At 39.4% G+C, this 17,172-nt stretch overlaps 2 protein-coding genes across 4 annotated transcripts; both read left to right on the top strand.

The window, feature by feature from the left end:
* The first annotated feature begins 332 nt into the window (after positions 1–332).
* On the top strand, positions 333–5,006 carry LOC103466999 (galactose-specific lectin nattectin-like). 2 transcript variants are annotated; one of them, XM_081608735.1, is made up of 7 exons: positions 333–619; positions 818–876; positions 1,003–1,054; positions 1,672–1,766; positions 3,085–3,219; positions 3,850–3,961; positions 4,162–5,006. In XM_081608735.1, the coding sequence occupies exons 2-7, from the start codon at positions 820–822 to the stop codon at positions 4,227–4,229; spliced, it is 519 nt and encodes a 172-aa protein (XP_081464861.1). In that variant the 5' UTR covers positions 333–619; positions 818–819; the 3' UTR covers positions 4,230–5,006. The 2 variants fall into 2 exon arrangements, with proteins under 2 accessions (XP_081464861.1, XP_008411229.1); XM_008413007.3 differs by having other exon boundaries at positions 348–619; positions 1,015–1,054.
* Positions 5,007–6,025: 1,019 nt separating this feature from the next.
* mthfr (methylenetetrahydrofolate reductase (NAD(P)H)) lies at positions 6,026–16,282 on the top strand. Of its 2 annotated transcripts, XM_081608734.1 has the most exons (13): positions 6,026–6,440; positions 6,711–6,769; positions 7,068–7,329; positions 8,697–8,935; positions 10,008–10,118; positions 10,568–10,761; positions 11,724–11,974; positions 12,735–12,869; positions 13,031–13,211; positions 13,758–13,940; positions 14,027–14,128; positions 14,209–14,328; positions 14,952–16,282. In XM_081608734.1, exons 3-13 carry the CDS (start codon positions 7,082–7,084, stop codon positions 15,171–15,173), a joined length of 1,986 nt encoding a protein of 661 aa, XP_081464860.1. In that variant the 5' UTR covers positions 6,026–6,440; positions 6,711–6,769; positions 7,068–7,081; the 3' UTR covers positions 15,174–16,282. The 2 variants fall into 2 exon arrangements, with proteins under 2 accessions (XP_081464860.1, XP_081464859.1); XM_081608733.1 differs by lacking the exon at positions 6,711–6,769.
* The last annotated feature ends 890 nt before the right edge of the window (positions 16,283–17,172 follow it).

Below are 17,172 nucleotides of genomic sequence, written 5' to 3'. Positions count from 1 at the left end.
GAATGTTCAGAAAGAAAGTTCAGAAATGTTCAGAATGTTCTTTCTGAAAGAATGTTCAGAAAGAACATTCTTTCAGAATGTTCTTCTGAAAGAATGTTCAGAAGAACATTCTGAACATTCTGAACATTCTTTCTGAAAGAATGTTCAGAAAGAACATTCTTTCAGAAAGAACATTCTTTCTGAAGTGAACAGCTGCCACAGTTTGTTCTGCTGGTTCTCCAAGGAAACAATGTCCTGATGAAGAGAAACAGCCTGACTTTGGGATCAGATCACTCTTCCTAAAATGACTCACTGCTTGGCTTTTTTTTTTTACTTCATGACTCATTTAAAAACATTATGGCCATAAAACAAAGACTACTCAACAAAAATAAGTAGATAATTAGAAAACTGGAGGGATGTGGAGAAATGACTTCAGGTGTGGTTCCTTCCTCCTGACTGGGTTACTGTACGATACTGGTTCTATCTTTTTTTGCCACATTGTTATTTTTTACTTGATGACCCATCAGCAGTGAATGACTGACCGACCTGCATAAGGGAAAACAACCTTTATAAGCTCCGTGTTTGTGTAGTAAACAGACACTGTTTCCAGTGACTGCTAGAACAACTTTCTCACCTCAAGGTAAAATCTCAATTCCTGTACTTCAGTAATAGAAGAAAAAAAATATTTTGTAGTAGCAAAGAACTGACCAGACTTAGACATACAATTTAGTGTTAAAAGGGTAACTATTTACCCTGTAAACAATCTCCTTATGGATTGAAACATGTTTGAATGATTTAACAGGATTTCATATTAAAGGATTTAAATGCTTTCTTCCAGAGATGAACTCGGTTCTACTATGCACTTTGCTCCTTTGTGGATTTGGGCTTGGAGTCGCTGTAAGTAAAGTTAGCTTTAATTTAATGTGCTAAATACACTAACTTTTGAGATTCATATTTTATTCAATCCATAGGAATTTAAGGCACAATGATCCCCTGTAATAAATATGTCTTTATATCTTTTAGAAACATCCTCAGCCACTTGGATGGGGTCTACCGGACCCAGCTCCACGTTCAGGTTTGTGCTTTCGTCATTTTAAATAGTGAATTTTCATAAAACTGTTTACTAAGTTCACTCTAATGTGAAACTTGATAGTTATTTGTTTACCTACATTCTGATGTGAGAACAATACATGTACTGCAGGCTCAGTTGTACTGATGTGGTAAAGGTTTTTTCCTTTGGTACACTTGATATAGTCTAAATGATGTAAAAATAATTAATTCAGATTTTAATCGTGGCGACAGGGACATGAACTAGCTTGTTTGGTGGCTTAGACTCGATTGTCATTACACAAAGACACAACAGTGAATGAAGTATCATTGCCTGACTACCAAAGTACACACAGAATACTGACAAAAGCTTTACTGCATAGGTAAATAAATCCATATATATAAATAATTGTATATAAATATATATACAGAGAAGAAAAATAAGTATTTGTCCCCTCCATGATTTCTAAGTGTGGGAACTTGCAAAGTCGCAGGATGTTCAAATACTTAGTCCTCACTGTATATATATATACAGAGGATTCAATAATCATTCCGTTCTGTAGTTGCTTTCTTGTACCACAGCTCCAGATTTGACTTTAGATGATGTGCTGCAAAACCGTTCATATTAGTTTCCATATTTTCTAGCGGCTGTCTATAAAATGTGCCCTGCTGGTTGGACTCGATATCGAGGCGATTGTTACCTTTATGATGACACTGAACTGACTTGGATTCAAGCTGAGGTACAGCACATGCATTATTCTTTTTATTTGCTTACTCTTAGTGTGAATAAAAGCTATAAAACAACCAACCTCATCAGTTCTGGGAGTTTTGATGGATCCTGTGTGTCGATCAAAGACTACAGGTAATGCTAGGTGAGGGAATGACCAAGATCTTATTGAGAAAATGTTCTCTGAGTTTGTACACAGCAGAGAATTTCAGACTGAAGTTCAACAATCTATTCAGGCTTTACTGCATAGATTGCAGTAAAGTGGCACCATATAATGGTGCCATTTGGTAATACTCTTTTTTATTGGAAAAGCTTTCATGGCATACATGCCTTTGCATCTTCAACACCTTTTGGAAAGGCTGCTTACCAAATTTAGGAGTAAGTTCTTGAGGACATCTTATCTGATCATGCTTATAGGAGAACACACATGGGAGACCTGTGGCCCATGTTCAGGGTCCATCTGTATGAATTGGCCCTTGATGCGTTAATCAAATACATAAATTAATTTAGCTTGACAATCCTCCCAAAGCTACGGTTACCCTTGCTGCTTGTCTACTTTCCATGAATCTTCTAGAACTTTTTCACAAAATTAACACAAAATAAAAAATTTTTGAGAGATTTTTGGGTTTCTACATCTGTAAGCCATAATAATCAGAATTACAAGAAATAAAATCTCTCAAAAGCTCTTTAAATATTTAACTCCAGTGTGTAATGATTGTCTGCCTTTCTGAGGCAAGTGACAAAAACATAGAACTTTTTCATAATGTTTATATTTTTTAAGCTGAACTTGTATGTGAAGTCAAATCCTGTCTCAGAGTCTCTAACACTAATTCAGCCCATTCCATCAGATTGAGGTCAGTACTTTGTGTAGGCCATTAACGTTCTTTAAAGCCAAACCCGCTCCTCCATCATACTGTCATAGTAATACAAAAGGGATCATTCCCAAATGGTTTCCACAGATGCATACAAATGGCCAAGTTACCTACACCACAAACCTCTCTGTGCTAAACTTTATTCTTAACAAGGGGCCCAGTTAATCGTTCCAGAAAACAACTTTCCACTGGTTAGACTCCAGTGGTGCCAGGCATTACAACGGGTGCTTTGTATTGCAATTTGGGATGACAGACTGGAGTGAACCTGCTTGGTCATGGAAACCCGTCCCATCAAGCTCTCTATGAACTGTTTTTAAGCTTAACATTAATCCAGACAAAGTTTTGAGTTTCCTTCTGGTGTTTGCAACAAACTGACTGTAAGTTACAAATGCATGCACACAGACAAAAGTGACGTTGAAGTGATGGGTTTGTTGATTTCCGTCTCGTCTTTCTCTTCAGCTCCACTGCATTTCAAGCCATGGAAATTTGGCCACCATCCAAAACCAACATCAGTACACTTTTCTCAGGAGTCTCATCTTTAAATCAGCAGGAACACATAAGAGAACTTGGGTTGGAGGCTACGATGGTGTTGAGGTGGGCGTTAAACTCTTTAAACTCTTCATGTGTGATACTACAGGCCTGATCTACAAATAAAGAGTGTTAAACTGCATGAGTAAAATAAAAAAATAGCACTCGCACTGTTGCATACGATCTACAAAGATTGCACATGCAAAGTGGTCCACCACTTTGCATGTGCACATGCATGTGTGCATGTGTGCACATGCATGTGTGCATGTGTGCACACCACACTTGCAAAGTGGTGGACCACTTTGCATGTGCAATCTTTGTAGATCGTATGCAACAGTGCGAGTGCTATTTTTTTATTTTACTCACGCAGTTTAGCGCTTAAATGAGGATTTTGCATGCTGGCTGTCATCCAGCAACGTAGGTATGCAACGTTGTCCAACAAAACAAAGCTGTAGACTACTGAATTTAAGACTTCTTTTCAGTACAGCTCCTCCGCCTCGCCCCTAATTTGCGTTTTCTTTGCGTGCTGTCTGTAGCCTAGGTTTGCATATGCTACCAACTTGCCCGTTTTTGTCCATGCAACCCTGTAGGAGATCAGGTCTTTAATGTTTTTGAGCTAAGAGGTTGAACAATGACTATGTAGGGTGGTCTGTACAGGTTTTGCTCTTACACTGATGTTTGAATTGATTGTATTAGGAAGGCACTTGGCTTTGGAGCAGAGGTACAAAGTTTGACTTTACCCAATGGGGCCCTGAAGAGCCCAACGACTTTGAGGGAAATGAGGACTGCATGGAGATAAACCGCGAAGGTAAGAAGTTATAACTAGATGTATAACTAGAACAATAGAATATGTGATTTTATTTTGCATGTTGTAAATTATTAATTCACTAAATAAATAAATGTTTAATTAGAAATTACCACCATTTACAAGTAAAATATCTGTTTGTCACCGGAAAGTGTGCTAAGATTTTTTCATCATCTTCCTTTTTTTTGCATGTTTTTTCGCAGGAGAAGATTACGTCAATGATATTCGCTGCGACCGTGAGAATTCCTTTATTTGTGTCCGACGCCCATAACCAAGTCCAGATTGTCCTGTTGTCACATGACAATGCGTCACTTCCAGCAGGATGTCAAGACAGTGTGGCCAACCTCAAGTCTTATATTTTTTCATTTACTGGTTTGATTTTAAAGTTGAGATTAGAATATTTTGCCAGAATACCAACTCATCAGCATCAGACCAAGATGCTATGTTATCTATGTTCTGAGTCAGTTTCAATAGTGCATAGTAAACATATAGCTATATTTTGTCTAACTTAGCCTCTTGCTGTTTGTGAGAAACAGATGTTAGAACAGTTGTTTAAACTTCCCAATGAACCTTTTCATGAGCTGGGAAACAGACCTTACCGTGTAGCACTTCTTAAAAAATAACCATTCATACACACATACATATTACCACATACCCATTTGTCTTCTGCATCTTAAAGTCTAAATGGAAACATGTTTAAAGATAATAGATGGTAAAACAAAATAAACATCTGTATTTCAAAGTTAATGCTTATAGCAATGTCATAATTTAAGTAATAAAGGAATGGATGCTGCAAATCAATGTCTCAATGCAAAAAGCCGGGTTTTCTTAGATAGCAACTTTTTAAATTGCTTTGAATTAAGTATACTGTACTGTTTAATAACTATTATAAATTTGAATGTAAATGTGATTGAACTGACATAAATATACTGAATTGAACTGAATTACGCTTAATGATGCCAATGATCAACTTAAAATTTTGATTGTTTTCACATGCAAAAAAATTGGTTGTTTAAATGAAATAAAGGGTGATTCAATGTTTGCTCAATATGTTGCATTTATTTCTACATTCCTTTGATCAGTAAGTTTTATTAACTGCTAGCAAGTTTAAAGCAACTCCTTAGAATATTATTTATGTCTTATAAAATCAGCTTGGTCAGTTGCATAAATTTTTTTGTTATTTCAATGATGCATTTTCTTCGTGTAACATTATAAAAGCAGGTTTGTGTTGCTGCAATGGAACTGAGTTTTGTGTATCTGCTGTGGAACTGACTCGGCTTGACTGCCGAGTCAGTTAAGAACTGACTTAACACAGTGAAGATTTTTGAAAAAGACTTTTGACTTGCAAAATAACCACACAAACTGCACAATGTCTCTAGGAAGAAAAAAAATATAACTTACTCCAGTTTGTTTATGTTCTGATTTAATATGAGTGCAGTTGATCTTAACAGGCTAAGCCAAACATGCAACACAATTATTTTTGGACCAAAGTTTACACTTGATTTAATGGAGTCCAGTAAGTGCAATTCTCCTGAAAACCGACAAAACCAGACTTATAAGTTAGATTGTCAGACAGACAGAGATGTTTAAATACAATGGCAGACAATGAAGCCAGTATGAAGAGTTATGTAGTATTTAGAGGTACGAACAGCACCCTAATGATGTACTCAAGTAAGAGTAGCACTGCTTCAGGATATTTTTACTCAAGAAGGAAAAAACTAGACATCTAAAAAAAAATCCCCTAAATAAGTGTAAAAAAAGAAGTACTTGTTAAAAAATAAGGCTACTCAAGTACATAGTACTAGAGTGGTACTGTTTGGTACCAACCTTGACACGATTATATGAGTTGTTTTAACGAAAAATCGATCAGAAGCGCCGTGAATATCGTCAGATCAAGCCAATACATGATACACGTTTTTAGCAATTTGATGTAAATTACCTTACAAAGGTAAAATACATCCTCATGTTGTTTTTATAACATTTCTGAAAGTGAACATTTCAAGAAATCTGTTGTAAATAATTTGGTAACATAAAACCTGTAAAGGCAGCCATAGAACCATCCTGTACACCCCAATTTATAAAATAAAATTTAAAAAAAGCGAGAAATAGACGTCTTTCCTATTTCCGATGGACATTGAATGAGGCTCAAGTTCTCCATGTTGTTACAGCCGCAGCTCTTTTTCAGGCAACTAGGCAGGAGAGCATTGTTAGATGTAATTAGTTTCCAAATCCATCCAGGTGTGTTAAGCAGCGGTCGCTCTGTACTCGCAGTTCAGCCTTACTAGCCGGTTTTCCAGGGGACTTGTTTAGTGTAACACGCAGCTAGCGTGCTACACTAAATTTATCCGGCTATAAACAGTTCCTGCAGCTGCTACAGCTCCCCATACATGTGCTCCTACCGGAGAGGCAACTGCCTGAGTCTGTGTCCACGTGGATCAATCCATTTTGGAGACGTGCCTTGAACCTTGAAGGGCCGGAGCAGGTAAGAAAGCGTGCTGTGGCTGTTGGCAGGGTTTATAAATGCTACCGATTAGTCCTGCAGAAGTTAAGGCGCCATGCTGTCATTTGGCTCAGGTGTGATGGGCTGTTGGGCCCTAACGAGCAGTTTTTGGGGACCACTTCCCTTTTGCTCAGATCACATTAGCACCGTTTGATTTGCAAACATGCAATCAGTAAAGTGACAGTAGGGTCAGCTTTTAGTTTTAAGCTAGCAGCGGGTCAGATTTTATGGATTTCTGTTTGTGCATTTCAGCAGATGAAAGGCAGATGATCGATGACATAGGGAGCAGGGCTCTAGAGTCAGCACGCTGGGTAACCTTTGCTTTACTTTTTTTCAGTGTTGTCATTAATTGTAAACAGTCATAAAATGCTCAACCCCTTACCCTTGCTCATGATTACTTGGAAATTTTAAAAATCTGAAAAATTAATATATTGATGCTTTTAAAAATACTAAGTTATTGAATACCTAAGTTATTGAATTAAATGAGCATAAACTCCATAAATGTATAATTTTATGATTGGGTTGAAAGAATTGGAATGAAGACATAAATACAGCTTCATTTTTTTTTTCTTAGTAAAATCACAGGAACTCTGCTTTATTTTTTTCCAGCCTTGTTTCTCACTATGGTGAACCAGGTGCAGCAAGTGGACGGCAGCTGGCAGTCGTGTCGAGGTGACTCCAGCGGCGGCAGCAACAGCAGCGCCGAGAGCTCCAACGAGAGCTCTCGCTGCTCCACCCCGGTGCTGGATGCAGACCGCTCTGATCGGCTGCGGGAAAAGATGAGGAAGAGGACGGAGTCCGGAGATCAGTGGTTCTCCCTGGAGTTCTTCCCCCCACGCACGGCCAGCGGTGCCGTCAACTTGATCTCCAGGTAGAGAAACTAGCCGGCACTCCTCCAGGCTTTCTGAGGGGCCTTCTGACCTTTGACCTCAGGCAGACACTTGTTTAATCAGTTGATTCAGTTCATGCTTCTGGCCGAGGCAGAATATTCTGCTGAAAACCCAAGTAATGTGGAGACGTTTGGGAAGAACAAAATGGCATCCAGCTGACTGATGACAGCATCTGAAGTATTTGGCAGGACTTGAGAGATGCTTAATTTTTCTGACAATAATCTGTTGTGTCATATTACGTCTCCTGCACGTGCACACACACACACAGAGCTCCAAACGTAGCCATACATCAAACCTTTTGCACTGCGAAAAGAAACACGATCCAAAGCATTATATTAACTACACTGTTAAAAACTGTAAAATTGAACATTTTTGACATCAACAATAATTGAGTTAATTCATCCTGTTGAGGTCCTACTGTGTGAAACGGCTTCATATTTCAGTTTAAAAACTTCCATGTCTGTGAGCTGGGATTAAGATAGTAGGTTTTGCACCTGACAGTTTTATGATTTTTTTGTGTAACTTCAGCAGGTATGTTTTTTATATATTTTTTCTTTACCTTTATTGACCCTTTGCAACTACATCACCTTCCCATGATGAGGCGTCACGACTGACATTGGAAGTGAGGAACTCAAGCATTGAGACACTAATTTCTTTTCCTAAGTTGTTTTTGCCAATATAGGCTTCTACTTGTTCAAGTGGAGCTAGCTTGTCTGCCTAGTTGTTGCTCACAAACAGCAATATTTACTAAAGTTGACAAAGTATGGTATTGATTTTTGGAACAGTTAAGTATATTACATTTTTGTTTTTGTTATTTGTTTCATATGTATGACAGGGTTTTTGTAAATGAGTTTCAGACATTAGGCTACCAGCTGTCTGTCTCCATGATGGGTTTTACAGGATGTGCAGGTTGTTTTGACATCCATCATGGTGAAGTGGCTGCTTTCAGAAGAGCATGTGTGAAGGGTCAACTCCTGTCGCAGTGTGTTTATGGGAGTATTTGTGAGTCAGAGACTGTTGCTGGATGAGAACATCCCAGAGGTGTTCAGTCCAACTTACGCAAAATTCAGACCAGTCAAGTTCTGTCACATTAAACTCACTTGTCCGTTTCTAATGGACCACGCTTTTTGAACACATGCACAGTCATGTTAAACAGTTAGGGGCATCTCTAGACTCTTAACCACTTTAGGAGTATGGAAATGTCAGAATTTCTTGTCTTACTGAAGTAATAAGATTTCCTTAAAAGCTACAAACACAGCTCACAAACACACACAAATATTTCAGCAAAATCTCAGATGAAAACATTTCAGAACTTTTTTTTTTTTTAAGTCTATTTCTGATGCGACAGGTTTGACCGGATGGGTTCTGGAGGACCGCTCTTCATTGATATCACCTGGCACCCAGCAGGAGACCCCGGCTCAGACAAGGAGACCTCCTCCATGATGATTGCCAGCACAGCGGTGAACTACTGTGGCCTGGAGAGCGTCCTCCACCTGACCTGCTGCAACCAGACCAAGGAGAAGATCACCGGCTACCTGGCTAAGGCGAAGCACCTGGGCCTGAAGAACATCATGGCGCTGAGGGGAGGTACAGCAGGAGATACGAAGGGCTCAGGAAGGGTGTGACCTGGGAGGTTTTGCTTGGATGTGTGTTTTATCTCCACGCCTCAGGAGATAAGAGCTGCATCGGTGTTTGTGGGTTGAGATTCCTGGAAAACAAAGAGCAACGCTTGATTTAGACTTCTGAGAAGTGACGTGTCTGGACAAGTGTTGCGCTGCTGTGAACGGCTCCAGCTGGAACTACACTGCAGCTTTTCCTCAAGCATTCCCAGGGTTCTAGTCTTCCACCTTATGATCTCCTGTAATCTGACAGAGTCTCTGCTAGTCGAGTTTTCAACAGAAATTTCTCATTCTCAAAAAGTGTGCAGTGTACATCGAGCCTAGATTTAGAGAGGCAAAGTCAGACAATATTTCAAACCAAACTTTAATGATCTTAGACTGGGCTCTGCAGCTTTTATGATTTATCTCTGTCCAGCTGAATGAAAATCGTTTAGAGCCACTGATGTTACATTATCTTTTTGAAAAAGAAAAGTATGATTTAGAAAATTAGTTCCCCTTTTGAATCTGTTTCTTTTTTTCGGTTTCAATTTCCTGAGGCATTTGAGGACCAGGAGGTTCATATGATTATATAATCATATAGCCTGTCTCTGCCCCCAATTAGATAATTATTAACACATTAAATTATTAATTCAGATGGTTACTGATGAGAGGAGTGTCATTAACATTTTATTGCTATTTTTAGGCCTTTTATGCCATATTTTCTTCTATGGGATGTGTTGATATTTGTGTAAAATTATGTCCAAAAAAGTCAAAGTTCCTAATCATTTAGAAAATCATCTCCAAAAAGATGTTTCCCTGCTGCATGAAGCTGTTGGTACCCTTTGGCTTTATTATCTGCTGCAACGTGGGTGAAAATGCAGTCATTAAATAATGTTTTATTTTCAGCTAACTATATTGACACTATACTGCTAAAAAACGGTAACCATTTCATACCATCTGTAAAGTTAACTTCTGAACTAACACCTGTAGTGTTGGAAAATCCTCGTTTTGCCAGATCACCCAACATGGCCGACATAAAACAAAGCTCTGGTTCTCTTCAGATCCAGTGGGAGACGACTGGGAGGACGAGGAGGGAGGCTTCAACTTTGCTGTCGACCTCGTTAAGCACATTCGATCTGAGTTTGACGAATACTTTGACATTTGTGTTGCTGGTAAGTTTTCACAGTAGAGAGAGTGAAACACACTTCACTTATTGTGATTTCTAGCTGGTTTATGTACACAGGGTGTTTCTAAACGGAGTGTTTATCTGTCAGAACAACCAGACTCAGCTATGATCAGCTTGATTTCAGGACTGTCCTGCTGCAGGGTTCAGAGCTGTGGTTCATGTAGTTCATGTTTTATATGCTCATAACTATCGACAGAGGCTGTCTCGCATGTTAAGCTGTCCTAAAAAAAGGTGGCTTGTTGTCTGGAAATCAGAAAAGAAGCCCTGAATTCCTCCCTCAACACTTCATACATGTTCAGTACATGAAGATCTGCTTTTTACTGCTTTTTATATGCTCTTTATATGTTATTTATTTGATGTTTATATGTTTAACCTACTCTAATCAATGTGACTAATCTGTACTTCCAGTCATTTTAATTAGAGGTTTCTGTGCAGGCTACCCAACGGGCCACCCTGAGGCAGAAAGCTACGAGCAGGATCTGCAGCACCTGAAGGAGAAAGTGGATGCTGGTGCAGACTTCGTCATCACGCAGCTGTTCTTCCGCGCTGACACCTTCCTGAAGTTCCTGGATGACTGCAGGGCGGCCGGGATCACGTGTCCCATCCTTCCTGGAATCTTTCCCATCCAGGTACTAGAAACGTCTTCCAGGAAGCTGTAAATCATGACCATGAACCCATTGACCCACTGAGGCAATTCTTTTCAGCTGCTACACGTTTCACTTCCAAAGTGAAGTCACCTGTTCATCAAGTTCAACAGTGCATGAAAATCTTTGGCCATTGTGCTTAACGAGCAGTGCAGAAAGCTTCCTGTTTGACTTTTACAACCAAAGTTATAAAAGTACAAACACATGTGATCATGGACCTGTTGAGGCTCAGTGTAGTGGGGTATATGGACAGAGGCTGCTTCACATGTTAAGCTGTCCTAAAAGAAAGGTGGCTTGCTGTCTGGAAATTGGAAAAGAAGCCCTGAATTCCTTCCTCAACACTTTATACATGTTCAGTACATGAAGATCTGCTTTTAGTTTCACTAAACTCACCCAGTGTGTAACTTACATGAGATGTAATGTAGCATAGCAGAAGATATACATTCTTGCACAGTAATAAATCAGCAAATGTTGATTTATGAAATCCATCTGTTTTTAAAATTAGTTTTATGATTTAGCATCAAATCGCAAGTTAACAGTGGATCAAAGTTGGTTTTATCTCAACAAATGCTACTGCTGGGTGATGAATTATCCCAACATTGTTGTGATAAACAATATTATTATTATTGTTGTTGTTGTTGTTGTTGTTTTAAAACCAATTTCAAGTAATAAAATGGTAATGGCATATTAATGCAGGTTCACTCTCTCAATGAGCAATACACTTTAAATTCTAATGAACATTTAACACTGGAACTGGAAGACATTTTAAATATCCAAAATAAATAAAGCAACAGAAACGACAAATAAAATGAATCATGAAGTCCCTGCTAGTTAAAATATAATATACTTTATTATCCTCTTGTTGACACCAATGCATCAGACTGAAGACTTTTGTCATGTGGTAGGAAAGAGAGAAAAGAGAAAAACAAATGATGTGTATTTTCCAGGGATACCAGTCGTTACGTCAGCTCGTCAAGCTGTCTAAGCTCCAAGTACCAGAGGAAATCACTAAAATCATTGAGCCCATCAAAGACAATGATGCTGCTATCCGGAACTATGGAATCCATCAGGCGGTGGACATGTGTCGTGTCCTGCTGGACAGCGGAAAGGTGCCAGGCCTCCACTTCTACACTCTGAACCGAGAAGTTGCCACCATGGAGGTCCTCCGACAGCTGGGCCTGTGGGTAGAAGACCCCAGGTCAGTCTAAATCTACTGGCGTCTGAGTAAAAGATGAAACTATACCCCTAACTCTGGGGTATAGTTTATACTACCTGTTTTACTTAAAAAGTAAATCCTCTAAAGAAGTATCGTTTTCCTTTCTACACGCTCTTATCCTGTGTTTGGCAAATGTTATTCACTAGTTGTTACCTGTGGAGCACTTAGAAAAACAATTGAGGACTCTTTGGCCTCTACCAGCTGTTTGGAGGGCTGCCGGTCCGTCTCCCTACCTACACTAGTGCGTGTGTGTTATCTACAGAATTAAGAACTTACTGTCGACTAGATGCTGTGGAACCAATAAGAAAATATTTATAAGAAGTTAGTCTTTAGACTTGGCTCCAAATTGGTTGGCAAGAGTTCCAGCTTGACGTTTACTTGGAAAAATGACATGTGAACGTCTCTGCTGAGTTTCCATACTGGGTCCATTCTCCTTGGTAGAAAATGAACAGTCTTTTTTGGTAAGTTCAAGGTTTCCCCCAGAAAACTTGCCAAGCATGGTGGAGACACAAGTGAAGCCTGGTGGCCCTCCATGGTTATAATACACTGGGGGAAACCCTGAAGTTGAAATTCTTTCAGGTAGAGTTCCTAATTACTCTTAGTCTTAAGACTAAGATGCATTGAGACCTAGTTGTAGCAGATCCTTTTGGTTTGTTTATTTCTTGCAAACTTTCTGCAAGCGTCTGGCAATGAAGGCAGATTTTCTTTGGTCTGCAAACTCACAGATTGTTGTTTTCGCCAGACGCCCTCTTCCCTGGGCCGTTAGTGCAAATCCCAAACGGAAGGTAGAGGATGTCCGACCAATTTTCTGGGCCTCTAGACCAAAGAGCTACATCTACAGGACCCAGGACTGGGATGAGTTCCCCAACGGCAGATGGTATGTCTAATCGGACATAGATTCAGCATTACCTAATTATTTGATTTTCTAAGTAAATGTTTCAGTTTTAGTAACAACTTGAAGTATTGAGCTTACAGCAGAAGAGGGCAAAGTGAAGCTGTACTTTGGTTGCTGACCGACTGTTCTGCTGTTTTCTTTAGGGGAAATTCTTCATCTCCAGCTTTTGGAGAATTAAATGACTACTACCTGTTTTACTTAAAAAGTAAATCCTCTAAAGAAGCTCTTCTACAGATGTGGGGGGAGGAACTGAAGAACGAACAAAGCGTCTTTGAAGTCTTCACATGCTACATCACAGCACAACCAAACCGAAACGGACAGAAGGTAATCAAGTCTGCCTGCAGGCTTTAGCCATGTGAATGATCTACTGTTTAACCACAAATTAATAAAGTCATGAAAAAGTGAAAGTAAATGTATTAATAAAAAAATGCTGAAATAGTATGAAGATGTATTGATAGTCTTAAAGAAATCTGTAGATTTGTGACAAACAGAACTTCCTTCAGTCGAAGTATTTTGGCAGATCCCACCCTGTACTGTTGGCAGGGCCGGCTCAAGGCAAAGCAAACCAAGCAGCAGCTTGGGGCCACTAGGAGGCCCCCTAAGTGGAACAGATTTTTTAAAGTAATGATTTCTGTGATTATATTAACAAAAACACAATTTCATTGTAAAGTTGTGATGTGTTTTTTTACAATAATGTACTTGATCATGTAAACATGATCATATAAGTATGCATGCATGCTTGTATAAAAACAAAAACAAACAATACTTAGCCAGACAGGAGGCAAGTAAAGCCTGGCGGCCTGCCAGGCTTACAATGCAAACTTAAAATACAGTCTGCTAAGGCCCTCGTGTCTCTCTCTCCATCCCCAGGTGTTGTGCTTACCCTGGAACGACGAGCCTTTGGCCCCGGAGACCAACTTTTTGAAAGACGAGCTTGAGAAGGTTAACAGACGTGGAGTCCTCACCATCAACTCTCAGCCCAACATCAATGGTAAACCATCTGCGGACCCTGTGGTAGGCTGGGGGCCTCCAGGAGGATATGTCTTCCAGAAGGTGCTGACTCACTCTGTCTGGTCATTCTCTACAAACACGTTTTACTCTGAAACGTCGCCTCAGCTCTCCGCTCTTCCGTCCAACAGGCCTACCTGGAGTTTTTCACCTCCAGTGAAAATGTCACAGCCCTCCTGAAGGTCCTGAAGAAGTACGAGCCTCGTGTCAACTATCACATTGTTAACGTGCATGTAAGTCTGAACTGAGAGTCCCGCTAGTCACTGTGTGAGTGCAGGTTGTATATGGGCCATATTGGGTGTTTTGTGTGCAGGGACATAACATGACCAACGCACACGACATGCAGCCTAATGCCGTGACGTGGGGCATCTTCCCTGGCAGAGAGATTGTCCAGCCCACGGTAGTGGACCCGGTCAGCTTCATGTACTGGAAGGTACGTTACCAAGCCTGTAGCTTCAGGAGCCTTTGGTGAAGTTATCAACCTTGTCATTTCACATGTGGACTCATGGAGCATAGAAGAGTTTGTCAGGAACTGCATCTGTTTGACTAAATCAAACTCATTAACGCAGACGTACCGGGAAGGTTACGAGGCTTAAACATGTTAGATTGGAAAACATTTAGTGTGGATTTTCAATGTTCACTAGTCATCACAACTTTTCCGCAAATCTGACCAACCCCCCTAATGCTTTCTGTATTTCCTTGTTTTCCCACCACTCACTGCAACTTTGCTGAATTTTGACCAATTGTTTTAGTCCTCTTCTAATTTAACTTCCTGTTTTACAACGCAGTCAGACCTGCAGGATGAAACCATGTGTGACGCAAAACAGTATCATTTGCCTTGTTTGTTTTCTTTTTTTGCTGCAAAACCCTTTTTGAGATATTCTGTAGGATTTGTTTCTTCTGCGTAAACAGTTCATGTTGCACAAAACTGAAATTTATCTTTTGCACTTTGACAATTCCTCAAATTGACTAAACTCATCACGGTGCTGAAAAAGCTTAAGGACGTCTAAATATGCCAGACTTTGACTGAACCAGGTTTTTACTGCTGCGTTTCAGGACGAGGCGTTTGCTTTGTGGATCGAACAGTGGGCCAAACTCTACGAAGACGAGTCGCCGTCACGGATGATCATCAAGTACATCCACGATAATTACTTTCTGGTCAATCTGGTGGACAATGACTTTCCTCTGGAGAGCTGTCTGTGGCAGGTCATCGACGACATGTTCGAGTTGCTGGACGCAACGCCGGAACCGCTCACCGACGTGGCCGGCTCACAGTAAACTACAACGTTTCTAATGACTTTGTTGAGGAAAGAGACAATTCAGTGAATTATTTCATGTTCTACTTTTACTTTTACCAAGAAGAGTGCCTTGGTAAAATACTGATGTAAACAACAAAGCTTTTCTAGCTGGTGCTTAGTGAAAGGGAAAACGGTGCTAAGAAAGAAACGGAACTGTTTCAGCTTCATAGAAAATGCAGCACAGTTTATATTTCACCACAGATGTGAAATATGAAGTCCATAAAATAAATAAAAGACTAATTCAGCCTCCTCCTGGAGGGCGTCGCTGCTGAGGAGAAACAAATAAGGAAGTAAACACAAAATATATAACGTAAAAATAAATGTGGGAATAAAAACAAGTATGCACACTGAAATCTTGTTAAATTAATTTTCATTTGTAGAAATATTTTAACTGTATTTTAATTTTAATTTTTCAGAAATATTTGTATTTTTTACAATTCATTTAAGTAAGCTCAATTTATATCTTGTTTCTATATGATAAATATAATATATTCAAATTAATCCAACTCAAAGAGATGGTAGTCTGTCATGCAGATTGGATTGAGCTTCGCAGCAATCTTCTGAACAGCCTTTACTTTTCTTATATAGCCGTTTGTTTTTGCTGGTGGTTATTAATTGTCTGCTACTATTATATACTTTAAGTAGGACAGAATAATTGTAGTTTGGACTTACCTCATCTTTTGCCAGCTCAAAGCTAACTGGCCAAAGGGTCTAAACAAAACAAGCATTAATGAAAATGTTTTTTTTTTTAATATATAATTCTGTAATAAATCAATTCTTTCTTTATTATATTAACATGATTAGGCTGTTATGCCATAATCGGTCAGTTTCCCTGAGAGATTTGCGGTCATATTTTTCTGTACACAAGCTGACAACAATGTCATGAAAATTACTAATTTGTTCCAAGCAGCAATATCGCTTTTCAAGAAAATAAAATGATTGGTTATCATGTTACTTGAGACTACACATTTCATTTTCTAACCACAGGTAGCAGGCATTCACTTCAAATAGTTTGGGGAAAGCTGTTCAGTTTGTGAAAGTCAAATTTATTTGTAACATTCAACTGAATAAAGATCGTTTTAACTTGTTTCCATGTCTTTAGTTAAAACTCCATCAGAAATACCAGATTCAGACAAAAAAACTACTTTGACACGACTTTGTTTAACGCACGTTTGTGCAGAGTTGCCTCCTAGACTTCGTAGAGTCTCCTGTGTGAAAAGACTTTATTTTTTTTCCTTTATTTGCTCTCACAACAAACGCCTATGTAATCAGTAGAAGTCTGTGCATCAATCAGATCCATGTTGTAATATTGATAGGCTGCTGAAGGTTTTAAGTCATCAGCCATGACATGCCTGATGGTCCAAAGTCCAGGTCATAACACTGCATGGTATGGTGGGGATTTTCCACTCAGTCACTAACTTGGTCATTAGCTGGTCAGGCCAAATATGTCCACACAGATGAATGGCGTGAGGGGGTGGAAATAAGTCAAACATCGTGTGAGCTGGATGCCCTCAACTTGACCTGAGGCCCTGAGTTAATGGAGTGACTTTAAATTTAGAGTGACTCAAAGGAACGTGCACACTTTAGACTTTAACATCAGGGGGAAAAAAATATTCTCAGTAGGTCTTACAGACATCCTCACTGAAGCAGAAACAGACTGCCATTCTTCACCGAACAGAAAAAGAAACATCAGAACGGGAATAACTTGAAGCAGCTGCTTTCTATGTGATTTTAGTCAGTCGCATCACTGCGGAGGACTTTTGGGCTTTTTTGGTTTAAGTAGAATCAAGTCTGAAGTATTTTGTGATTTTTATAAAGTCCAAATCGCATGACTCTGGTCCACACCTGGTGACAGGGCTGAGTTTCATCACGTTAAGAGTTTTGCTTGGCAGGTGTGGGGATTTGCTCGAGGAAAACAGGAAATAAGGGCCACTAAAAAACAGAATTCTGACTTTAATCTCTTTTTTTAATCACTTTTT

This window comes from Poecilia reticulata, chromosome 7 (genome assembly GCF_904066995.2).
Source record: "Poecilia reticulata chromosome 7, P_reticulata-male-v2, whole genome shotgun sequence".
Lineage (NCBI taxonomy): Eukaryota > Metazoa > Chordata > Actinopteri > Cyprinodontiformes > Poeciliidae > Poecilia > Poecilia reticulata.
Note: the sequence above shows the minus strand (reverse complement) of the source record. Positions and strands in the feature narration are given on the sequence as shown.